This window comes from Lepidochelys kempii, chromosome 6, assembly GCF_965140265.1.
Source record: "Lepidochelys kempii isolate rLepKem1 chromosome 6, rLepKem1.hap2, whole genome shotgun sequence".
In the NCBI taxonomy this organism is placed as follows: domain Eukaryota; kingdom Metazoa; phylum Chordata; order Testudines; family Cheloniidae; genus Lepidochelys; species Lepidochelys kempii.
Window position 1 is genome coordinate 19,970,690 of NC_133261.1, and position 26,189 is coordinate 19,996,878.

Genomic DNA, 26,189 nt, shown 5'->3' on the forward strand with positions numbered 1-26,189 from the left:
TTTATTTGAGCATAAGCTTTCGTGACTACAGCTCACTTCATCGGATACAATATGTTAGGATCGGTTAGTTAAATTTCAGGAAAATGATTGGTTAAGGTATAACTAAGCAGAACTCAGGTTTTACTATATAGTCTGCAGTCAATCAGGAAGTGGGAGTGGGGGGGGAAATGGGAACAGGGAATGGGAGTGGGGAACTTGGAATCATGTTTGGCTAAGGGCAGGAATGGGAACAGGGACACAGGTGTAAGGCTCTGTGGTGTCAGAGCTGGGAAGGAGGATACTAAGGAAGGAAACTGGAATCATGCTTGCTGGAAGTTCACCCCAATAAACATCGAATTGTTTGCACCTTTGGACTTTGGGTATTGTTGCTCTCTGTTCATGCGAGAAGGACCAGGGAAGTGAGTGGGTGAAGGAATAAGCCCCCTAACACCCACATCCATGCTGCTCCCAAGATCAGCATTAATAGGAGCACTGGTGTTCCCAAGAGCCAGGTGCTACCAGATTAAAAATGGATTGTTGACCCTGGGATGGAGAGTTTGGGGACCAGAACCTTTCAGTTCTGGGAGGAACTGAACTGCTTCTTTTGAAAAGAATAAAAAATAAACCAATTACAAGAGGGAAAAAAACATTTATTTGAAAATAGTCCCCGCACATTTCTGCCAAGAAGAGCTCTACAAAAATAATTCTCTAAAGAGAAAATTCTGAATAATCACAAGACGAACAACATTGACCCTCCTCAAAAACTGCAGGATCTCAGAGGGCTTTGAAAGCCACGCAGTCTGCTTTTGGGATGGGGAAAACAGAGCATTGTGAGAAACCTCCCCCCCACCCCACCCCGTCACTATAGTGACCCCTCCAGAACAACTGGAGCATCAGGAGAGCGCTGCCCCTTCATCCACTCAGTAACTGAGCACTCCAGCCCTTGACAATTTAAACAGCAGGACAAAGGCAAGCAGAGCAGAGTAAGGGAACTTGCGGAGAAGTCATCCAGCTGGGGAGAATCCTGAGGGGTGGTTTAGTTGCCGTAGTTAAAGCCATAGTTGTTCTTGTTTTGGTTCCCCTGTTGAATTGTTTGCGAGACGGCCACAGCTCCTGTTGCCACGAGGACAATGATCAGAATCACTGTCAAGATGCTCAGTACCAGGACCGCGATGTTCAGGCACTTGGCAGTCTTGCCATAGCTTCCTGCTCCATTGGCGTCACCCAGAACTTTGCGATCTCTGGCCTGCGGGGAGGAAGGGGAAGTAATAAGGGTAAAGAGTGAAATGCTTGAGGCACCAAGACCTGCTTCTCAGGGCGGCTGTGAACTTGCGGCTCTCAAGACTTTGGTGGAAGTTCTGGGTGCTCATCAACTCTCAATATCCGTCTCCAACTAGCCAGTGCTGCTGGCAAGCAGAGGTGTGGGGGGAAATGAACAGAGTGACTCCTGACACTCTGCACATCTGAGACCTCCCCACTCTGTGACTTTAGCTTCCCCTTGGGCCCTGAACTCTCCTCTCTTCATATTTCCTATGGAACTGCCTCTCGCTCTCTCTGCGACCTCGCCCATGTGCTCCACTGCCTTTACAGCCCCTCAGCTGAAATCCTCCTCCCCAGAGGTTCTCATCTCCCCTAACCTTGATTTCCAGCAACTCCTCTGTGGCCTCCCTTAGCCCCATCCCTCAAGATGCCAACACGTGTTTAACCACCCTACCTGCCTGCTCACATGCCCCAAGAAGCACACATGGATCTTCTGCACCCTCAGAACTGCCCCTCTCTTTCCAGATTAAGTTCCAAGTTGCCCTCCTTGTTTTTAAGTCTCTCCATAGATTTGCTGTAGCCAATTTCACCAGCTCTCTCACTCCCTCTCATCCTGCCCACTCCTTTCAGTCTTCTAGCAGCTTGTCTTTCGCCTTGCAGAGAGACAAGGCGGGTAAGGTAATACCTTTTATTGGGCCAAATTCTGATGCCAAAAGAGACAAAGTCGTACATTCCACCAACTTCTGTTGGGCCATTAAAAAAAATATGACCTCACCCACCTTGTCTCTTATATCCTGGGACCAACAGAGCTACACCACATTTACACACAGTCTGGACATTTTCAGTAGGGAGAAACCTTATGGCTGAATTACCCATTTATTCACTACTGTATATTATGTCTTTATCTCATTGTTTAATTTATTCCATGGAGCGCCTGGACATGCACAGTTGTCAAGGCGTGCAGAATTCAGACAGAGAAGTCCAGTGACATGTTAATTGCACTGCCCAAGAGAACCAGCAGAGCTCCAGCACTGCCAGGCAAAAACAGGCAACCAGTAAATTCAATCACAGAAGGGGCCTTTATGAAGTCCAGCTTCCTGCAGCACAGAGAATTTCACCCAACAATCCCTGCATTTAACCAACAATTTGTGGTTGAAATAGACCCTACTTCCCAGTTCTCTCAGGAGAGAACTTTCCTTTATTCTTTCTTTCTTTCCATTATTAGGGATTTATCTATTTGGGATAGGATTCCAGAATCAGGTAGCGTGTGACTTTAAAGCAATATAGTTCTAGTGGAATAGCTCCGTGTGCATGCTCTTATTTCAGAATATTTGCCATCGTGGATTCATGGTGTAAGAAACGTGTAAGGGACAGTGTCGCGTTTGTAAAAGTAAATATTCCTAGGAGTGCATACTTAGTAGAAGGTAAGGGGTATATTATGTGTGGGTAGCGAGCAGGTAGAGGCGGAGATTAAAGAGGAATCTTTATAGTTTAAAGCACCAAAAATGTAACTCAATCGGTCAGTTCTAATGGGACATCAATGTCACCACTTTATATACATTGCTTATAGAGAGCATCACTGTGTCGCTAGGCCAACACCTTCTGCATGCACAGGCCCTACCAGTTAAGAGGAGTACTCCACTGCTTCCCTCCTCCTCTCTGGACTTAAAATAAAATAAATGTAATTTACATCTGGACTATACAAGACTTTAAAACATTCAAGACCGGTGAAAGACATGATGACTAATTGTCTTGGGGCGGGGGGAGGGAGAATTCCTGCAGTCTTCTGGGGTTGACCTGGACCTGGCTACTGTTGTCAAAATTAAAGCCCACTGTGCTTCTGAATGAGAGCATCCATACATGGGTTTATGGCAGTGTAACTTGTGTGAGTTAACATCACACCTTTAGCATCACACCGTGTAGACAAGCCCTTATTAGTAAAGGGAAGCAACTAAGGGAAATTAGGGGGGGAGGCCTCTTAATGCCTTTAGTTTAAAATGCTTTAACTGGTTTTCCCATGACACCCACACATATAGGGGGTTGCAGACATTTAGATACAAATACCGCCCCAAAGTGCAGCAGAACGAAATATGCAACGTGCCTAAAAGGTGGATTGAAATTAAAATATGCAATTAGAAGTATAAACAATTCAGTTGAAAAGTCAACATTTAAGTATGCAACAAACAAAGTACCAGATGTGTAAAGGGTGCGCTTTAGTGTTTGCAGGATGGGGGGTTACTTACAGAAATAAGGATTTTTTAATAAATTTGCAATTACAAAGGGTGGGAGGTCAGGGAAATCCCATGTTACTGGAAGTCCAAAATGGTACTGAACTCTATAGCAAAGTACAACCATTTTAAGTATATGGATTCCTTGGGAAAGGTAACAGCAAAAATATGAAGCCAGGGCAACCTAAAGGCTCTGAAACAGAAAGCAGGGCTGTCCTTAGGCATAGGCAGCTGCAGAGGGCATGAAAATTTGGGGCACCCCTGGGTCTTAGAGTCCACTCTCCCACCCTTCCTATCCCTGTTCTGACCCTTCCTGCGGCTCCCACAGCTAGCTGCTGCAGCCTGGTGAGTCTTCCTCTGGAGGGGATCTAGTAACTTAAAAGTGAAAAAGCCTTCCAGCCTGCCAGACCTATTAGCACAACATTGAAACTGTTAAAGAGTCATTCAAGTGGTAATGAAGCCAATTTACAGGCATTTGCCAACCCCAAGGTACATACTGTCAGTTTCCAACTTTACTGACAAAACCAGTTATGCATTACGGTAATATTTACTCAGACTGCGTTAGGGCTAGTCTACGCTGGCAATGTTAAAGCGTTGTGACTCCGTCACCGTGAGGCGGGCCGGGCGGCTCAGTATCTTTTGCTGCCTCATCCCTACCCCTCCCCACCGGGCTGTGAGCCTGGGCTGCTGGTCCGGCATAGTGGCACCAGTTTAATAATACAGCGTAGGGCCCCATAAATCCTAAGGACGGTCCTAACTGAAAAGCACATTAAAAGACCCCAAAATTGTTCTTTTTTAATTTAATCAAGTTTAGGTGCATAACTCATGATTTTTGCATTCTTGGCTGTCAACTTATCGTGGGGTTCTAGGTTTAAACAAGTTACAGTAGAAGTTTGCCTTTGAGAAGGATTTCCTGCAAGGTAGCACAGTGCCCTTAGAGCCTGAATTTTAAAAATATTGCAGCGACTCGTGGGATTTTCAGACGCATGTGGGTGCTTTCAATCTTAAGGAAAATCTGGCCAGTAGTGGGGACCCTTTTCCAAGAACTAGGGTGCTTGATAGAGGTAAAACAACAGTTGACAAAGGCAATCCCCATTGGAGGATCAAAGGCCACTGAAGAAGTTTTTACACCAACCCCAGAAACCAGTCAGCCTTGAAGGCATATGATCCCAGAATAAACTTGTGTTATAAAAACAAAATGGCATTAAAAACTGTAAATTAACTGTAAAATTGCAATATACACAGGAAATGTTACACTAGACCAGAGGTGGGCAAACTATGGCCCGCGGGTCGGACCGTCCTGCCCTGCCCTTGAGCTCCCAGCCGGGGAGGCTAGCCCCCGGCCCCTCCCCTGCGGTCCCCCCTCCCCTGCAGTCATGTGCAGCTGGCTCCATCTGGGCAGCAGGACTGTGAGCTCCTGCCAATCTGATTGGCATGTGGGGGGTGCGGGCGAAGCGGTGGTGCGTGCGGGACGGCAAGAGGGGTTGGGGTTTGGATAGGGGTCACGGCAGTCCGGGAACAGGAGGAATGGATAGGGGGTGGGTTCCCGGGGGGCCCGTCAGGGGTGTGGATAGGGGTCGTGGGGGCATTGGATAGGTGTGGGAGACCCGGGGGGCCTGTCAGGGGTGTGGATAGGGGTCAGGGCAGTCAGGGGACAGGAGCAGGGGGGCTTGGATGGGGGTGGGGTCTCAGGGGGGCAGTTAGGGGCAGGGCATGCCGGGAGGGGGCAAACAGGGACAGGAAATGGTAGGGGGCGGATAGGGGGTGTGGCCCAGGCTCTTTGGGGAGGCACAGCCTTCCCTACCCAGCCCTCCATACAGTTTCGCACCCTGATGTGGCCCTCGGGCCAAAACTTTTGCCCACCCGGGGCTAGACGCTCTGTACAATGTGATTGCTGAAGCTCCGAGCGACTGTTCCTATTTTCAAAGCTTATTTGCTATTAAAAATACAAATTAAACAGCGCAATGACATCCCTCCACGCAACGTTACCAGAGGGAAAATGGCAGGCGGTGCTGACCGTAATAACAAGGGCATTTTAAAAAAACAAATAAATGTACAGGAGTGAAACTGTATTCCCAGTGGATTACAAGAAAAGGAGTCCAGGTCAGGGACTCACACCCTCGGGGCGGACAATTTTGCAAACCGCTAGGAGGCTTTCTGCGGCCACACAGCTGAGAAGAAAAGGAGGACTTGTGGCACCTGAGAGACTAACCAATTTATTTGAGCATGAGCTTTCGTGAGCTACAGCTCACTTCATGGGATGCATGCCGTGGAAACTGCAGCAGACTTTATATACACACAGAGATCATGAAACAATACCTCCTCCCACCCCAGCTGAGGAGGGATCACTTGCAACGCTGCTAACAGGCCCGGCAAAAATGGTAAGGTTTCGGGTGGGGTCGCCTGTAAAATCCGTCTGTGATGCAGGTCTCCGTTGGCCGCTCCATCCATGGTTTCCGAGCGGGAGGAGCAGCCTTTAAGATCGCAGCCCCGGGAAGCCGGTGCCCAGCCCTGCCTGGCTGCCCCGCACCTGGGGACTCGCCTCCCCCGCCCCGGGCCGGGCACCTGTCACTCGCGGGCAGCGCCCCTGGCCCCGGAGCCGCCCGGGCTCACCTTGAAGGAGAAGACCAGAGCCATGAAGCCGAGGCAGCAGACGTTGCAGAAGACGGTGTTGAAGAGCGACCAGAGCACGAAGTCGCGGGGCGGCTCCTGCCCGGGGCCGCTCTGCCCGGGGCCGCTCTGCCCGAGGCCGGTGTAGGGGTAGGAGTACGGGGGAGCCGAGGCGCCCTGCCCCATCTTGCCGCCGTCGCGGGGCTGCAGGTCGAGGCTCACACCGGGATCCATGGCGAGGGCTCTGGCCGCTCCGGAGCGGGGGCTCCAGATATGCCGCGCGGGGTGGGGCCGGCGGGGGCGGAGCTGGGCCGGCGCGGCGGCCGGGGGCAGAAAAGGGGGGAAACGAAACTCACTCCGGAGCCCGGGGCAGGTTGCGGAAGGGCGCCCCACGGCGGGCGCTGCAGGGGCAAGGGTGTTGTAGGGCAGGGTGGAGAACAAGCCGCGATTCCTTTAAAAGCATCCAAACAGCTGGGGGTTGTTGTTTTTTTAATTATTATTATTATTTAAATCGGATTTTGGTTTTTTGATAAAATCCTTTTTGAGGGAAAAACCCTATCTCGAGACAGTTTTAAGTAAGGTACATTCCAGCTCAAAGAGATCTCATCACGGAATCGGGATTCTAAATTCTGAGGCTCTCAGAGGAGACAATATATTCGGGTAATGTTTAAGAAAAGTTTTTATAAATGAGTTCCAATAGTTCTTGGATTAGGGACCCAATCTTATGGGGAGCCAGATGCTTCTGTATAGATTATTTAGGTTAATCTTTCTATCTACCCAATGGGACTCAGTGCTCAGTCTAGAAAATACCATCAGAGATGCTTAGTTTTGCAGTTCTCAAACTGTGGATTTGTGTCTCCAGAGGTAGCATGCTTCTTACCAGCAAAAATGTTTTAAAATAAGTAAACAATATAGAGAGGTGAGGAATAACAGACCTCAACCCCTATTGTCCCTCTGCAAATCTGTGTACACAGAGTCAATCCCTGACCTCTCTCTAAAAGTGCAAAGTTTCAAAAAGTTCAATGAATAGAAGATTGTTGGGGGCAGAATAGATCTGGACAAGGAGAAGAAGTCTGGAGATAAATGTGAGAAGGGAGGGACAGGCAGTAGAAACAAAAGTGAAACTGTTTGAGCTGCATATTCCAGAAGTCTTGAGGTCTTTCTGAGGGTAGCCTTTGTTGATTTGAGATCTACCAGACCATTCTCTCGCTAGAGGGGAAAACCGATAATGGTACGGGCAGCAGTTTGGGAATAAGAACCGTTCAAGAAATACGTGCTTGCTGATGATGTTTTAAAGAAAGTCACACCAGTGAACTCTTAGAATCATAGAAGATGAGGCTTGGAAGAGACCTCATGAGGTCATCTAGTCCAACCCCCTGCTTAAAGCAGGACCAATCCCCAACTAAATCATCCCAGCCAGGGCTTTGTCAAGCCGGGCCTTAAAAGCCTCTAGGGATTGCGATTCCACCACCTCCCGAGGTAATCCATTCCAGTGCTTCACCACCCTCCTAGTGAAATGGTGTTTCCTAATATCCAACCTAGACCTCCCCCACTGCAACTTGAGACCATTACTCCTTGTCCTGTCATCTTCTACCACTGAGAGCAGCGTAGCTCCGTCCTCTTTGGAACCGCTCTTCAGATAGTTGAAGGGTGCTATCAAATCCCCCCTCATTCCTCTCTTCTGCAGACTGACACAGTTGGCAACGGGCTTTGTTGCAAGGATAGGTTCCTGGGTTAGTGGTTCTGTTGTGTGGTATGTGGTTGTTGGTGAGTATTTGCTTCAGGTTGCGGGGCTGTCTGTAGGTAAGGACTGGCCTGTCTCCCAAGATTTGTGAGAGTGTTGGGTCATCCTTCAGGATAGGTTGTAGATCCTTAATAATGCGTTGGAGGGGTTTTAGTTGGGGGCTGAAGGTGACGGCTAGTGGCGTTCTGTTATTTTCTTTGTTAGGCCTGTCCTGTAGTAGGTGACTTCTGGGAACTCTTCTGGCTCTATCAATCTGTTTCTTCACTTCTGCAGGTGGGTATTGTAGTTGTAAGAAAGCTTGACAGAGATCTTGTAGGTGTTTGTCTCTGTCTGAGGGGTTGGAGCAAATGCGGTTGTATCACAGAGCTTGGCTGTAGACGATGGATCGTGTGGTGTGGTCAGGGTGAAAGCTGGAGGCATGTAGGTAGGAATAGCGGTCAGTAGGTTTCCGGTATAGGGTGGTGTTTATGTGACCATCGTTTATTAGCACTGTAGTGTCCAGGAAGTGGATCTCTTGTGTGGACTGGACCAGGCTGAGGTTGATGGTGGGATGGAAATTGTTGAAATCATGGTGGAATTCCTCAAGGGCTTCTTTTCCATGGGTCCAGATGATGAAGATGTCATCAATATAGCGCAAGTAGAGTAGGGGCTTTAGGGGACGAGAGCTGAGGAAGCGTTGTTCTAAATCAGCCATAAAAACATTGCCAACTGTGCCCACATATCTATTCAGGGGACACCATCACAGGGCCTAATAATATCAGCCACACTATCAGAGGCTCGTTCACCTGCACATCCACCAATGTGATATATGCCATCATGTGCCAGCAATGCCCCTCTGCCATTTACATTGGTCAAACTGGACAGTCTCTACGTAAAAGAATAAATGGACACAAATCAGATGTCAAGAATTATAACATTCATAAACCAGTCGGAGAACACTTCAATCTCTCTGATCACGCAATCACAGACATGAAGGTCGCTATCTTACAACAAAAAAACTTCAAATCCAGACTCCAGTGAGAAACTGCTGAATTGGAATTCATTTGCAAATTGGATACTATTAATTTAGGCTTAAATAGAGACTGGGAGTGGCTAAGTCATTATGCAAGGTAGCCTATTTCCCCCTGTTTTTTCCTACCCCCCCCCCAGACGTTCTGGTTAAACTTGGATTTAAACTTGGAGAGTGGTCAGTTTGGATGAGCTATTGCCAGCAGGAGAGTGAGTTTGTGTGTGTGTGTGTGTGTTTCCGGGGGAGGGGGGTGAGAAAGCCTGGACTTGTGCTGGAAATGGCCCACCTTGATTACCATGCACATTGTAGGGAGAGTGGTCACTTTGGATGAGCTATTACCAGCAGGAGAGTGAGTTTGTGTGTGTATGGGGGTGGGGGTGGGGGTGAGAAAATCTGGATTTGTGCTGGAAATGGCCCAACTTGATGATCACTTTAGATAAGCTATTACCAGCAGGACAGTGGGGTGGGAGGAAGTATTGTTTCATGGTCTCTGTGTGTATATAATGTCTTCTGCAGTTTCCACGGTATGCATCCGATGAAGTGAGCTGTAGCTCACGAAAGCTCATGCTCAAATAAATTGGTTAGTCTCTAAGGTGCCACAAGTATTCCTTTCCAGTTCCCTCAGTCTCTCCTCGTTAAGTCACGTGCCCCAGCTCCCTAATCATTTTTGTTGCCCTCTGCTGGACTCTTTCCAATTTTGTCCACATCCCTTCTGTAGTGGGGGGACCAAAACTGGACACAGTACTCCAGATGTGACCTCACCAGTGCCGAATAGAGGGGAATAATCACTTCCCTCGATCTGCTGGCAATGCTCCTACTAATACAGCCCAATATGCCGTTGGCCTTCTTGGCAACAAGGGCACACTGTTGACTCATATCCAGCTTCTCGTCCACTGTAATCCCCAGGTCCTTTTCTGCAAAACTGCTGCCGAGCCATTCGGTCCCTAGTCTGTAGCGGTGCGTGGGATTCTTCCTTCCTAAGTGCAGAACTCTGCACTTGTCCTTGTTGAACCTCATTAGATTTCTTTTGGCCCAATCCTCCAATTTGTCTAGGTCACTCTGGACCTTATCCCTACCCTCCAGTGTATCTACCTCTCCCCCCAGCTTAGTGTTATCTGTGAACTTGTTGAGGGTGCAGTTCATCCCATCATCCAGATCATTAATAAAGATGTTGAACAAAACCAGCCCCAGGACTGACCCCGGGGCACTCTGCTTGATACTGGCTGCCAACTAGACACCGAGCGTTGATGACTACCCATTGAACCCAACAATCTAGCCAGCTTTCTATACACCTTATAGTCCATTCATCCAATCCATACTTTTTTAACTTACTGGCCAGAAAACTGTGGGAGACCGTATCAAAAGCTTTGCTAAAGTCAAGATATATCACATCCACTAATTTTCCCATATCCACAGAGGCAGTTATCTCATCATAGAAGGCAATCAGGTTGGTCAGGCATGACTTGCCCTTGGTGAATCCATGTTGACTGTTCCTGATCACCTTCCTCTCCTCCAAGTGCTTCAAAATGGATTCCTTGAGGACCTGTTCCATGATTTTGCTGGGGACTGAAGTGAGGCTGACCGGTCTGTAGTTCCCTGGGTTCTCTTTCTTCCCTTTTTTAAATATGGGCACTATATTTGCCTTTTTCCAATTGTCCGGGACCTTCCCCAATCGCCACGAATTTTCAAAGATAATGGCCAATGGCTCTGCAATCAGATCAGCCAACTCCCTCAGCACCCTTAGATGCATTAGATCTGGACCCATGGACTTGTGCATGTCCAGCTTTTCTAAATAGTCCTTAAAGTGTTCTTTCACCACTGAGGGCTGCTCACCTCCTCCCCATACTGTGTTGCCCAGTGAGGCAGGCTGGGAGCTGACCTTGTCTCTGAAGACTGAAGCAAAAAAAGCATTGAGTACTTCAGCTTTTTCCACATCGTCTGTCACTAGGTTGCCTCTCCCATTCAGTAAGGGTCCCACACTTTCCCTGACTTTCTTCTTGTTGCTAACGTACCTGTAGAAACCCTTCTTGTTACCCTTCACATCCCTTGCTAGCTGCAACTCCAGCTTTGCCTTAGCCTTCCTGATTATACCTCTGCATGCTTGAGCAATATTTTTATACTCCTCCCTAGTCATCTGTCCAAATTGCCACTTCTTGTAAGCTTCCTTTTTGAGTTTAAGATCACCGAAGATTTCACTGTTAAGCCAAGCTGGTCGCCTGCCATATTTGCTATTCTTTCTGCACATTGGGATGGTTTGTTCCTGCACCCTCAATAAGGCTTCTTTAAAATACCGCCAGCTCTCGTGGACTCCTTTCCCCCTCATATTAGCCTCCCAGGGGATCCTGCCCATCAGTTCCCTAAGGGAGTCTAAGTCTGCTTTTCTGAAGTCCAGGGTCCATATTTGGCTACTCTCCTTTCTTCCTGTTGTCAGGATCCTGAACTCAACCATCTCATGGTCACTGCTGCCTAGGTTGCTACCCACTTCTGCTTCCCCTACCAATTCTTCCCTGTTTCTGAGCAGCAGGTCAAGAGGAACGTGGCCCCTAGTTGGTTCCTCCAGCACTTGTACCAGGAAGTTGTCCCCAACACTCTCCAAAAGTTTCCTGGATTGTCTGTGCATTGCTGTATTGCTCTCCTCATCTACCTCATCTTCTGATCCAGTGGTCTATAGCATATGTCCATCACAACATCACCCTTGTTGCTTTCACCTCTAAATTTAACCCAGAGACTCTCAATAGGCTTTTCTCCAGTTTCACACTGGAGCGCTGAACAATCATACCACGCTCTTACATAAAATGCAACTCCTCCACCTTTCCTCCCGTACCTGTCCTTCCTTAACAGTTTATACCCATCCATGACAGTGCTCCAATCATGTGAACTGCCCCACCAAGTCTCTGTTATTCCAATCACATCATAGTTCCTTGATTGTGCCAGGACTTCCAATTATTCCTGCTTATTTCCCAGGCTTCTTGCGTTCATGTACATACACCTAAGATAACTAGCCAATTGCCCTACTTTCTCAGTATGATTCAGGAGGCTTCCCATCTTGTACCCTCCTCCCTGTGTTTCCTCCTAGTATCCCACTTCCCCACTTACCTCTGGGCTTAGGTCACCATCCCCTGGCAAACCTAATTTAAAGCCCTCCTCACTAGGTTAGCCAGCCTGCCTGCGAAGATGCTCTTCCCTCTCTTCGTTAGGTGGATCCCATCTGGTGGAACTGGTGGAAGTCACGTAAGCACATGGGTTCAGAAACTGTTGAAGTGATAATCTCACTTTTAACAGCAGTAGCTTCTTCTGCCAGTGTAGAAAGAATATATTCATTCCAAACTGAGAAATCGTTTGGGACCTGAAAAAGCAGTAAAGCTTGTTTTTCTTTTCCAGATTATGAACAAACAGGAAAATGAAGGTGAAGACGACTGAGTTAGCTGCAGAAGCCAATATTGTAAGTTTCTCATGCTGACCTGGCGGATATAGTTGATTTTTTTTTTTTAATATTTCATTTAACTATTTCGGTTAAAAACAATTTTAACAAAAACAAACCTGATTTTAAAAAACTTGAATGTTTAAATTCAAAAAATCATATGCTTGTTTTGTTAAAATATTATATGTTTGCTGTTGAAGAAAAAATTCAGAATACATAATATTGTTGTTTTAGTTAAATAAAGCAATTTAAATGTCTGTCTGGTGATGTTCTCCTCTTAATACAGCATGGCAAGAAAATCCTCCAAATATTAATAATTAACCTGTTGAACTGGAGATCGTTCACCTCCCACTGACTTCATAAATATCTGCTTCAATTACCTTTGGTAAAAGAAATATCAAACAATCATTCATTTTCTGATATAGCTGTAAAACTAATCTGAAAAGTTTTCAAAATAAATTACATTAACAATGTATAGTGTGTACCTTCTAAAAATGAAACCTACATCTATCTCTGAGTTGTGAAGAATATGTATTAAGGTTATAACAACCAATAAGAATGCACTTTTATTTAGATATCCATGATTAAATCGAGTCTTCCTGACTAGTGATTTAAATCAAATCCACCCTGTTGTCAGGGCTAAGGAGGAGCTCTGCCCTGGGTTATGTGACTGCCTCTCCCGCTCTGGATCTTCCTTCTGCAGCTGCCCCCTTTGCAGGCATCTCTCTGCCTGGAGAGCTCCTCTAGGGCAGTGATTTTCAAACTTTTTTCTGGCGACCCAGTTGAAGAAAATTGTTGATGCCTGTGACCCAACAGAGTTGGGGATAAGGGGTTTGGGGTGTGGGAGGGGCTCAGGGCTGGGGCAGGGGATTGGGGTGCGAAAGGGGGTCAGGACTCTGGGCTGGGGAGTGAAGGCTCTGGGGTAGGGCTGGGGACGAGGGGTTTGGAGTGCAGGAAGGGGCTCTGGGTTTGGGGGTGCTCAGGGGTGGGGCAGGGGATTAAGGTGTGGGCTTGGGGCATGGGCTTACCTTGGGCGGCTCCAGGTCAGCGGCGCAGAGGGGTGCTAAGGCAGGCTTCCTGCCTGTCCTGGCACCGCGGACCGCACTGTGTCCCGGAAGCGGTCAGCAGCAGGTCCGGCTCCTAGGTGGAGGCACGCAAGCAGCTCCGCGTGGCTCTCGGCCACAGGCACCGCCTCCCCCGAGCTCCCATTGGCCAGTTCCCAGCTAATGGCAGTGCGGAGCTGGTGCTGGCGGCAGGGGGAGCACACGGAGCCCCGTGCCCCACCCCGCCTAGGAGCCGGACCTGCTGCTGGCCACTTCCGGGGCGCAGCGCGGTGTCAGAACAGATAGGGACTAGCCTGCCTTAGCCGGGCAGCACCACCGACGGGACTTTTAACGGCGCAGTCGGCAGTGCTGACCAGAGCTGCCACGACCCAGTGCCTGACATTCTGCGACCCAGTACTGGGTCGCGACCCGCAGTTTGAAAACCACTGCTCTAGGGTAAGGGTGACCATATGTTCTGTTTTGGCCAGGACAGTCCCTTTTTAGGCCCTGTCCCAGGCTTCCCAATGTTTTTAACAAAACTGGGCGTTTGTTTCCAATTGCTCTGCCAACTGATCATCAGTTGGCAAGAGCAAATGGGACAAATGCCCGGTGTTGCCAAAAAAGTGGGGTGGGAACCTTAGCGGGCCGCAGAGGAATGTGCGGGGTGTGGGAGGGGGCAAGTGGCAACACCAGCCCTGTGGTGGAAGGAAGGCTGGGGGGAATGGCTCGGGCTGACCTGCCCCACATGCAGGGGGCAGAGGGGGCCTTGAGCAGCCCAGTGTGCAGGCAGGTGCTGGGGGCCTTGGGCAGTGTGGGGGGCTTGGATCACCCGCTCCGCATGCACGAGCAGCGGGGGAGCTTGGAGGACCAGCCCCATATGCAGGGGGTAAGGGGTTTGCATGGAGGAGGGGGATTGCGGGTAGGTGGCGGGATGGGGGTGGGCTCAGGCTGGCCCCAGATGCTGGTGAGGAAGGGGATCTCAGGCCAGCACTGTGCTGGTGGGAGGCAGGGAGGGCTCAGGCCGCCCCAGTCGGGGGGCATGAGGGGAGAGGCTCCGGCTGGCCCTCTGGGAAAAATATGGCCACCCTATCTATGTGACCACCCCCTCTTCAGCAGAGTCCCAGGGCTCCTTTGTGGCCACCCCCCCCCCACCCCCCAAGCCAGCTCTGGCACATGTAAGAACAAAGCAAGGGAGGGTTGCTTTACGGTGTGTGCTAATTCCAGCTAGGCGTTCGCCTTCCTGCTACTTCTGCATAAGTTACGGTTTCCATTGCAGTACGCTCACTCGCCATGTCTAACAGCCCCCAGCACCTCTAACTGAGCCCTGAAATCTTTTGAATAAATTGAAACCCACATGGTTTCTACTTGAGTGTTATTCCCTGTGCACACTGGGAACTGACAATGCGGCAGCTGACCTAAACAGTAACCAATGCCAAGGCCAATGTCTCATGCACACTGATAGGCCCTGTTTGTTTTACAACATCTGAAAACAATTTGATCTGTTCCAGCCAGAGACCTGTGCCTCAGGCCGGCCGACAGAAGTGAGAGCCATGTGCAACTCAGGGGGAGTCATTTGTCAGAAGAGAGACTCAGAAAAGGGGTAAAAAGTTAAAATAGAAAAAAATCTCCCCCCAGAAGTGAAGGGAATTGGAGAAGCACTCAGGAATGATTAGCGTGCTGGATGGACCGATTGATCAGGAGAGGTTGAAACACCGTCATCGGCCATGTCTTCAGCACAGTTCCATAGAAATTGTTGGAGCTTCACCAATTGGCACCAGCTGAAGATCTATCTTGGCTAACTGATAATGATTAAAGAAGGGCTAGAGCTGCCTAGATAGTTAAAAACACAGCCCTGCTGGGCTCCAAGGAGAATCCAGCTCATTCTCATTCCCCTGAAAGGATGTATGAGAACTGGAGGAGGGTAAGGGACCCTGGGGGCTCTAAATGCATATGAAGGAGCCCTCATTCCACCCCAAGAATAACTGAATGGGCAGGTCAGTGGGTTCCATCAGAGCCTCTTGAAATATCAGTGGATAAACTGCGTCTGAGAGCCAAGCCTCTGAGGCCAGATCCTCAGCTGGTGTAAATTGCTAAGGCTCCATTGCTTTTAATGGAGTGTTACTGATTTACTAGCGCTGAGGATCTGACCCCTTCTGTCTCAGCCCTCCAAATGCCTCAGAGTTTGTAGCTAGAGAAGTCCAAGCCCTGGAAACAGAGAAGGCAGGGGGTTTGGCGCAGCCTCGCAGGGATATGTGTGGGCTGGATTTTCAGTAAGTTCTTGTTTAGTCTGAGCTGCTAAATCTATTGTTCTTCGTTACAGATGGCAGAGTTTGGGCCCTTTCTCCAGGGAAACGTGAACAATGTATCCTTTTTCCAGGTGCTGTGCTCAGTTCTCAGTTTTGCATAAGCATGTGCTCACTGAATTAAGTGAACCCCCTTTGCTTCCCCTCTCCCCCCACAAGTCCCACCTCGGGGTTTACCCCCAGAGCCAATGGGCTCGGCTGGCCTCTTGCTCCTTCATAGAATCATAGAATCATAGAATATCAGGGTTGGAAGGGACCCCAGAAGGTCATCTAGTCCAACCCCCTGCTCGAAGCAGGACCAATTCCCAGTTAAATCATCCCAGCCAGGGCTTTGTCAAGCCTGACCTTAAAAACCTCTAAGGAAGGAGATTCTACCACCTCCCTAGGTAACGCATTCCAGTGTTTCACCACCCTCTTAGTGAAAAAGTTTTTCCTAATATCCAATCTAAACCTCCCCCACTGCAACTTGAGACCATTACTCCTCGTTCTGTCATCTGCTACCATTGAGAACAGTCTAGAGCCATCCTCTTTGGAACCCCCTTTCAGGTAGTTGAAAGCAGCTATCAAATCCCCCCTCATTCTTCTCTTCTGCAGGCTAAACAATCCCAGCTCCCTCAGCCTCTCCTCATAACTCATGTGTTCCAGTCCCCTAATCATTTTTGTTGCCCTTCGCTGGACTCTCTCCAATTTATCCACATCCTTCTTGAAGTGTGGGGCCCAAAACTGGACACAGTACTCCAGATGAGGCCTCACCAATGTCGAATAGAGGGGAACGATCACGTCCCTCGATCTGCTCGCTATGCCCCTACTTATACATCCCAAAATGCCATTGGCCTTCTTGGCAACAAGGGCACACTGTTGACTCATATCCAGCTTCTCGTCCACTGTCACCCCTAGGTCCTTTTCCGCAGAACTGCTGCCTAGCCATTCGGTCCCTAGTCTGTAGCTGTGCATTGGGTTCTTCCGTCCTAAGTGCAGGACCCTGCACTTATCCTTATTGAACCTCATCAGATTTCTTTTGGCCCAATCCTCCAATTTGTCTAGGTCCTTCTGTATCCTATCCCTCCCCTCCAGCGTATCAACCACTCCTCCCAGTTTAGTATCATCCGCAAATTTGCTGAGAGTGCAATCCACACCATCCTCCAGATCATTTATGAAGATATTGAACAAAACCGGCCCCAGGACCGACCCTTGGGGCACTCCACTTGATACCGGCTGCCAACTAGACATGGAGCCATTGATCACTACCCGTTGAGCCCGACAATCTAGCCAGCTTTCTACCCACCTTATAGTGCATTCATCCAGCCCATACTTCCTTAACTTGCTGACAAGAATACTGTGGGAGACCGTGTCAAAAGCTTTGCTAAAGTCAAGAAACAATACATCCACTGCTTTCCCTTCATCCACAGAACCAGTAATCTCATCATAAAAGGCGATTAGATTAGTCAGGCATGACCTTCCCTTGGTGAATCCATGCTGGCTGTTCCTGATCACTTTCCTCTCATGCAAGTGCTTCAGGATTGATTCTTTGAGGACCTGCTCCATGATTTTTCCAGGGACTGAGGTGAGGCTGACTGGCCTGTAGTTCCCAGGATCCTCCTTCTTCCCTTTTTTAAAGATTGGCACTACATTAGCCTTTTTCCAGTCATCCGGGACTTCCCCGGTTCGCCACGAGTTTTCAAAGATAATGGCCAATGGCTCTGCAATCACAGCCGCCAATTCCTTCAGCACTCTCGGATGCAACTCGTCCGGCCCCATGGACTTCCCCCCCTTCCCCCCCCCGGCCACATCCTTAGCTCCAAACCCACATACAGCATGGCCCCCCCACATGGCTGCCTGCAGAGGGCAGCACAGGGCAGCCCTAGGTATGGGGCAGCCCAGCTGGCCCCCCCTGGGGAGATGCAGTTCTGCCTTGGTACGGACAGAGACAGAGCCGGTGGCTCCGGTAGAGTAACATGACATCTCAATATTATCAGGACCATCCCCATATTAGGGGTTTTGTCTTATATATGCAACTATACCCCACCCCCAAAAAAGTGTCTAGAAATAGCAAGTGTGAAAAAATCAGGTCACCCTAGGCTCCGGGGGATGGCAGCAGATCAGGAAAATGCAAGGCAGAGCCACGGTAGGTGGAGCAGAGGAAACAAAACTCTGCTGAAGGCTCAGGATGTGTGTGGGGTGGGGAATGAGGGGGGAGGGGGGAGAAAGAGATGCCCAGAGTTGGGGAGACGCAGGTGGGGTGTGGCAATGGGCCCTGGGGATCCAGAGTGGGCTGGATTGGCAGGATCGGGGCATTTGGGGTAAGGGGGGTTCTCACCTTGATGGAGCAGGTCAGTGCAGGGCAGCCCAGGCAGGTGGTCTCATGGCACAGCAGGACATTGCAGAGGGACCAGAGCACAAAGTCCATGGTCTGCTAAGTTGGAAGCCCTGCGCGGGGTTGGGGTAGGGCGCAATCGGGCCCTGGGGCTGCTCACGGCCTGTACCTTGGACTCCATGCAGGGGTGGTGTGGGGGCAGAGTGCAGGCAGCTCTGGAGGAGGGGCTGTGGAGCCCAGGTTAGGTCAGGAAACTAAACTAAACAGAGCCAGGCCCTATATACCCCTACTGCCCCCAGGAGGGATCTTCCTCCTCCCTTCCCCAGCTGGACCTGCCCCTGCTCCACCCATCCACCCCTGATAGGCTGGCCACAAGCAGAGAACAGAAGACCCGAGGTACACCAATGCCAGAGGCCCTCACAATGGCAGGGAATTGATGAGGTGAAATATACCCAGATAATCTGGCACGTGACCTGCACCCACACACTGCAGAGGAAGGTCAAAACCCCGCAAGGTCTCTGCCAATCTGACCTGAGGGAAAATTCCTTCCCAATTCCAGATATGGCAATCTGTTAGACCCTGGACATAAATGACCCAGCCAAGGCCCTGAGAGAGAGAATGCTTGATTTCACCTCCAACCTACCTAGTGTCCCATCTCCAACTGGGGCCATCCCTTCAGAGGAAGGAGATCCAAAATTAATAATAATAATAATAAAAATTAATAACACCTCCCAGAATACACTGTGGGGGAGAATTGCTTCCTCAGTGGCTGGCTGAAATCCTGAGGTATGAGCTATAGGAACATAGGCCATAAACCAGAAGTGAGTGTAATGTTCCCCTCTGGTGTTATCCAGACCAGTGATCTGCTAGGTCACTCCAGTCCTTGACTCTGAGAGCCAGCCTTACCCTGCTCTGCTGTGAGAACCCCCACTCTTGGGGTTGTTCACACACAGCATCTGGCATGTAAGTTGCTCCTTGGATTGTGCAACCAAATGACACTAACCAATATCTCCGGCCCCAGACACAACCCTAGGAGCCTCTGTCTTGCAGTGTCCAGTTATACCCGCTGTACACTACAAGTTTATATGAGTTCATCAATTTAACAAATAAATTGATATGTATGAGGCTTGTTATCCCAAGGGGAGTCTCTGACATGCTTCAAACCAAACGCACTGCTTCAGGTCGAATAAACAAACAGATTTATTAACTACAAAAGATAGATTATAAGTGATTATAAGTCAAAACATAACAAGTCGGATTTAGTCAAATGAAATAAAAGCAAAACGCATTCTAAGCTGATCTTAACACTTTCAATGTCCTTACAAACTTAGATGCTTCTCACGACAGGCTGGCTGGTTGCTCTTCAGCCAGGCTCTCCCCTTTGATCAGCACTTCAGTCACTTGGTGGTAATGTCTGTAGATGTAGGTGAAAGAGAGAGGAAGAGCATGGCAAACGTCTCTCCCTTTTATCATGTCCTTTCTTCCCTCTTGCCTTTGCCCCCCCCTTCAGGGTCAGGTGAGCATTACCTCATTGTAGTCCCTTCTGATCAAGGTAAGGGCGGTGACTAACTTGAGAGCCCAACAGATCTTTTGTTGCTGCCTAGGCCAGTGTCCTTTTTTCCTGTGAGGCTGGGCTGGGTTTGTCCCATACATGCCCTGATGAGGTGTGAACTGCCCCTCTGCTCTTGGAGAATTTTGCCTGCATCTTTTTAAGCCATGAGGACACATTTTCAGCCTCATAACTATATACATGAAATTACAACCTATAACATTACTATAATAACAATGCTCAGTGCATCATGAGCCTTTCGAAGACACCTGACATGACAAACTTTGCATTAGACATCACACAAACATATTATAAGGATGAACATGGGGGTGTAGGGTGTTCCCACGAGGTACAGAATGTCACACCACCCTACTCCACTGGGTCCCAGCCCAGGGCCCTAGCAGATCCTCGCTGCCCTCAGCCTCCTCAGTTGGCAATGCACTACGCAGCTCAGTGGCTGGTCTGGGATCCAACAGAGAGCACAGCAAATCTGCCTCCTCCCCTGTCTCAGCCACAGATGAGTTACAGGGCCCAGCTTTTATCTTTCTGTTCCGCCTTTCTGTCCCGCCCTCTGTGCTTCCAGTGTGGAGGGAGGGGGTTGGCTCTGCTCACCAGGGGGGTAGGTCAAAGGCAGCGTGTGAACCGCCTGTTTGAGGAGGCTCAGTCTCCCCTGGCCTGCAATACCCAGGGTGGGTAATGGTCCCTCCCTCTCAGGACCGGAGGGAGGCCACTTGGACTCATTACGGGGTAGTATTTAATCAAGCTGGAGCCAGGCAAGAACAAGAATAAGCTCTTATTTCAGAACCCCAAGAGCTGAAGGATGATGGATCTAGGGATTTGGTTTGACCCATTATAGAGGAGGGCCAGACAAAAAATTCCAGTCAGCATGCAAGCTCCCCTCCCCACTCTTTGGCTGGAGGGTGGGAATTCCAATTTAGCTTTCTGGGAACAGCTGCTGCACAAACCATCTATTCAAACATTGGGTGATCTTTTTCAGTTTAACCTTAACTCGGAATGTCCTGGCTCTCCTCGTTGAGAACTGAACTGTTCTTCCAGGATGTTGACATGCTCCCAAGTGTAACATGCTCTGACCCTTAACTCCATCTTAAGGAAATTTTGGTCAAGGAATTTGTTTAGTTTTTCATGAACTGACAGGAAGTGTGTCGTCACAGCTGGGTCACTGCTTCCCACCTCCTGCAGAGCTTTGTCACTCCAAATGTTCTTCCTCCCCTCCCCCTTATATTTCCTAATGAAATCCATGAGGAAGGGAGGGCCATAGTTCTGAGCCATGCTCATGGCTTCTACACTCACTCATCCCAAGTTCACCCTCCAGCACACCAACCCACTGATCTGACAGCTCTGCCGGCTGCCGTCAGCCACAGCTGCTCCTGCGGTGCTCACACACTCCAGAGAGTTTCCTTTTTGTCACCACCAGTGTAATAATTGGGCAGACAAACTGACCCCACTTGTGAGCGCCACCGTGAAAAGTGAGTTAAAGGTCATTAAATGTCACAGTGAGCCTAGAATAATAAATGTTGGTGGGAAAAGGTGCCAGAGGGAGACAGCCAGACCGAACTAGTTCAAAGGAAAAGGCAAAGGGATGTAATTCAAGGAGAGTGCGAAGATCACGCCTGGTAAACAAGAGGCGTGTGGAACTGGAAATCAATGCCCCAATATTGGCAGGTCAGACATCCAACCGAACTGGTGGGCAGAATAACGAGGGGATGGGCGATCCCACCAATCACACCCCGTTAGGGTCCTCCCAATGGGGCTAGGGAGGGAGGCATTGAGTAGAGGTGAGGCAAGCACACTCACTGATTGAACAAAAGGGAAGGTGCAGGGTTCATCCAGATGGCTGCCACCCCCACCATTTCCTGGGACCCAGCCTGACACCCTTGTTCCATTCTCATCCTCATTCTGAGACGTTCTGACCAGAGCAGGACACAGAGAAGGGACCCAGCTGACACCATCACCTGCATGGGCTTTGGCTAAATCCCGTCCCTCACCTGGGTGTGAGACTTTGTCTTTCCCCCTTCCTCCCATGTGTCCTTTTCCTTCCCTACCTTATGTCTTCTCTTGCCAATCCCTCTCCGTTTTCCTTCTGTCTAATGGAAGCCTGACTTCGTTTGCCAGGCCTGCCTGTTCACAACACTGCTGGGACCAGACAGAGGCTACTAAATGCAGTGCCCTGAACAGCCGGATAAGGTACAAGTTTGCCAAGTCTCAGTGGCTGCTGAGACCACGTGCTGTGTTTTTCCAGCAGTGAGGTTGAAAGTGAAAAATCAACAGCAGCAACCAAAGCTGCATTTTCTCTCTCTGCTGTTCTTCTTTTTCCCCTTGCATGGGACTTGTTTTGTCGTGAAGCAAACAGGATCTGACATTAACAAGAGCTCCAGCTCATGTCAGCTAACTTTCTCTCTTTTCCACAGAGCTCAGTTATTATTTTCCAGACCAGGGGTTCTCAAAATAAAAATGTTGGTGGCCTCAGAGTGCAGCCATCCATTCTTGCTGGTGGTTGCTCTGACAATTTTTCCTAAAGTACTTAATGAACTTTAGGAGAAACAAATAAATATGCACATATACACGTCCAAATCATTGTAATTAATGTAGGGTTTGGGGCTGGTTTGTTTGTTTTAGAAGACTCAAAGATAATGTACAGTTGTCTCTATTCTTTACTGGACGTATCGAGAATAGAAATACAAAGAAGGTGCTTTGCACCTTCTTGTCTTTTTTGTTGTTGGTTCTTTTGCATTTTTTTATTTTACTGGCTAGCTAGTAAGTCTGCTGCTGTGAAAAGTGATCCTTGTCTGTTAATATCTCTTTTCACAGCCTCCCAGCTAGCTACTAGGTCTGCTGTGAAAAGTGACATTAACAAATATACAAATATCAATTTTCACAGCAGACTTCTCAGCCCCAACTCCTGGGGACAAATTAAGCCCAAGATGTGGAGGTGGGGAGGGAGGCAGCAGGGGTCGGGGCAATGGGGGAGGGGGTGAACCCGGGGTTGGCACCCCCACCACATGGCTGGGGGATGGAGCTTACCGCCGCTTGGATGGAGCCTGAAGCCCGCCACCCCACGATGGAAACCTGACCACACCACACCTGGAAGGTGGGGAACTCACTGGCTGCCTGCTCCTCCAGTGTTTGTTTCTCCAAAGGGGGGCAGGGTCCAACCCCTGCTGGTAGCCTCCGGGGAAGGGGCCGCTACCCCCCCCCCCGTAATCACTATCCAGGAGGCTGTGGCCTCAAGAAAAGGCTCAGCGGCTGCATTTGAGAAATGCTGATCTGAGTAACTGTCAGACAAGGGCTAGGGCAAGGGAGGTGGTCCTTCTAAAGACTCTCCTGCTAAAGGGAACAAGGGATGTTGTTAGGACGAAAGCCTTACTTAATGCTTTACATTTTAATTGTTTGTCCTTCTTTTGCTGCATCTCCAATAAAGTGTTAAAAGAATGTGTTGCCATCAGGGCCGTACCTAGCCATTTTGGTGCCCTACGCAGCCCCCCCATGGGGGTGGGCTGTGTGGGGCCACAGGCCTCCGCAGGGGGCGGTAAAGGGGCGCTGGCCACTGCCTGCGGGAAGTGGAGTGACCTGGCCCCAGCCTGCTCTGCTCCCCTGGCTCCCAGGCTTAAGGTGGGGGTCAGGGGGAAACGGCCCCCCAGCACTCGCCAGCAGCGTGGCTGGTAGCCAGGGGAGCAGAGCAGACTGGGGCCGGCCGCCGCTGGTAAGTGCAGGGAGCCCGACCCCTGCTGCAATCCTCAGGGGAAGGGCTGGCTGGAGTGGGGGCAGGGCAGGGGCGGAGCAGGGGCGAGAAGAGGCGGGGCTGAGGCGTAACAGGGGCGGGGGCCATGGGGAAGAGCGGAGCAGGGGCTGGGGCTGCACACAGCTGTGTAGGGCACCAGGAAATTCCTATGCAGCTGTGTACTTTGCATATGGGTAGGGACGGCCTTGGTTGCCATGGTGCCAAGCTGGCCGTGGTCTCTGTATGCCAAACCATAAACCTTGTGTTGAGTTAGACACAAGTGGGGCCATGTTAACACCTTTGGGACCCTATATGCCATCTAAATGAATACACCACCACCAAGTTGCAGTGAAGGGGCTGAGTCTGTTACCCCCAAAATTAGACTTTTGACACCCCGCCATAGCCTGCCTAACTCAATTTATTAATTTGTCTGTTTTGGTAGGTAAAAGGGTGGCCCGCTCTCGAGGATTTGCCAGGCTTTTACCGCGGGTTTCTGTCCGCCCTTTGGAGGACTCCCTGGAACAGACTACCTCTGTTGACCCTTGGAAGGACATGGATACAGCATTCCACTCAAAGGATTGACATCCAGCCAGTATTCTTCGAAAACAAAATTATTCTTTATTTAGCACAATATTCCCTAATACAACAAATTTATTAAACGAACAAAGAATCCATACATTTTCTTAACAAGGCATAACTTCTGCTAGCACAGGTACATACCAAAGTATTCCAAATTGTGATATCAGACCATTGAAACAAGAGCTTCAAGTGGTTACATTCCATATGGAATGGCCAGTCACACACAGAATGCTGACAGCAAATCCTTAAACACTGACATTATAACAAACCTCCAGCTTTCTTATCCCATGCATACGTTATACTTTATATTAGAATCGCCATGCTTACCTGACCGCTGTCTTCCTTTCCCTTTGAATAGTCCTGCTCTGTCAATGGTATCATTGCCACGGCTGCTTCGTTGCCACTGCTTGCCTTTCCTTCAGCGATTTTAGCCCTTTTTTGTTTTCTACCTCTTTGGTCTTTTCTTTTGATGATGCTTCTATTACTCCCACTCACACTGACAGGCAAACACAGACTAAATGAAGCCTGTCAGCTACCTTCCTTCTACACAGATTTTGACCTATTGGGATTGCTTACTTTTACAGTCCCACCACCAATCAGGTTTAAGCCCTCTATCTGTCAATCAAAGCTGGACCTGATTAAAGACCTGTGTTATGCTTTAACTGACCCCTCTCTTCAGGGTTTGGGAGTGACTGGGATGATTTAGTTGGGGTTGGTCCTGCTTTGAGCAGGGGGTTGGGCTAGATGACCTCCTGAGGTCCCTTCCCACCCTGAGATTCTAGGATTCTATGATTCTGTGACCTTTGTTTCACTTCAGCCTGCCTGCTTGCTATTGGCCGAATCGCTCCCAGACCTCCATTTTGGATTTCTCTGTGACTGCTGGTGACTGCCATTTGGTTATCGCCAGCCACAACCACCTAAACTGTAAAATATTAAACCTCTATGATTATAAACAACTACCCATATCTAAGTGTAGCCAAACACTAGGCTTTACTGGCACCACTCTCCTTGGTATTAAATTACCCAAGTTGAATGTCGTTTTCTCCCGGCTTCAGCTAGTGGTGGCAGCCCAGCGCTCTTAGTGCTGGATTCCTTACGCAGCACAGAGCAGCTGAAAAAGCTCCTGTATCAAGTCCTGTGGAGCTCCACAGAGCTGAAGGAGAGAGAGAGACATCAGGGGGTAAAGGACAGGGTTTGGGACTCTGTGATGCCCATTTGTGAGGCACCTCACCACCACCTGTCCTTAGCATGAGGAAGTCTTTTTGTGCATCAGCTCCCAGATACCACCAGCCTCTGTCAGCACGAGCATGAACGGCCAGGCCGCCGCAGACCTCGCTCTCTGTGTGCACGCTACTGATAGGCACACACCAACCCCTGAATCTGCACAGTGCTCCCTGCAGTGCCCAGGCCCTTCACTGCACACACACAGAATTACGAGGGTTGCCATCCCCCAGGGGTCAGTACACACCAGCCTGAATTATTTCAACTCAGGATCTCCTCCGCTTAATACCACAGCACTGAAATATGTGGGGAGTGAAAATAAGACCAGATTTATTAAAGATCAGAGGTTCAAGTGGGTAGTGAGTAAGGGCAATGGAGACAGAATGGTTATATGTAAAACAGAAGTATAACATGCCTCCTAGAGTCTAAACTTAACAGGCTGAACCCTTGTCTCAAGTAGTTATTCTCACCTAGAGCAAACTCCCAGCATCTCCAACTAGCATGGTGAGGATCCCTCTTTCACAAGGCAAAAGTGCTGTTCTTTGGCTCCCCTGGGAAAGGATAAAGAGCCTCCCACAATCCTCTATGTAAAATTTCTCTTGGGGGCCTCAGGATTTTCTGCAGGCACACGTAGACTTCTAAGGTCTGTATGTTCCTGTGTATCAGTGGGGTTCTACCTCTGTTATTTGGCTCTCTGTCTCGTGGGATTTCACCACAGACCAGGGGCCCATGAGAAGACTAGAAAGTTTGCTTGCTCCTCTGGAGTTTAAGGTCTCCAGGAGGAAAGCTGTGGGGCTGGCACCAAGCAGGGCTTATGCACCAAGTCCCCTGCAGGACTCTGTTGGTCTCCTCTTCCACATTCCCCACATCCATGCTGCTCCCAAGATCAGCATTAATAGGAATACTGGTGTTCCCAAGAGCCAGGTGCTACCAGATTAAAAATTGATTGTTGACCCTGGGATGGAGAGCTTGGGGACCAGGATCTGTCAGGTCCTGAAGGAACTCAACTGCCTCTTTTGAAAAGAATAAAGTATAAACCATTTACAAGAGGAAAAAAACTTTTATTTGAAAATAGTCCCTCTACAATTCACATTTATGCCAAGAAGAGCTCCACAAAAATAATTCTCTAAAGAGAAAAATCTGAATAATCACAAGCAGAACAACGTTGACCCTCCCCAACAGTTGCTGGA

At 49.2% G+C, this 26,189-nt stretch overlaps 1 protein-coding gene and 1 long non-coding RNA gene across 2 annotated transcripts; one reads left to right on the plus strand and one right to left on the minus strand.

The window, feature by feature from the left end:
• Positions 1-608: 608 nt before the first annotated feature.
• Positions 609-6,347, minus strand: LOC140912514 (dispanin subfamily A member 2b-like). Its single transcript, XM_073347007.1, has 2 exons — positions 6,081-6,347; positions 609-1,225 (listed from the first exon to the last, which is right to left on the minus strand). Exons 1-2 carry the CDS (start codon positions 6,309-6,311, stop codon positions 1,016-1,018), a joined length of 441 nt encoding a protein of 146 aa, XP_073203108.1. The 5' UTR covers positions 6,312-6,347; the 3' UTR covers positions 609-1,015.
• LOC140912515 (uncharacterized) lies at positions 5,244-24,063 on the plus strand. Its single transcript, XR_012159300.1, has 4 exons — positions 5,244-5,848; positions 12,212-12,272; positions 15,615-15,671; positions 23,642-24,063. It is a non-coding gene; the product is annotated as an uncharacterized lncRNA (long non-coding RNA).
• Positions 24,064-26,189: the final 2,126 nt, after the last annotated feature.

Bases quoted from the DNA above. Each gene is read 5' to 3' on its own strand.
- LOC140912514 (XM_073347007.1), bottom strand. From the start codon at position 6,311: ATGGATCCCGGTGTGAGCCTCGACCTGCAGCCCCGCGACGGCGGCAAG. The intron at 1,226-6,080 runs GTGAGCCCGGGC...TCCTCCCCGCAG, and splicing joins CTCTGGTCTTCTCCTTCAAG to GCCAGAGATCGCAAAGTTCT.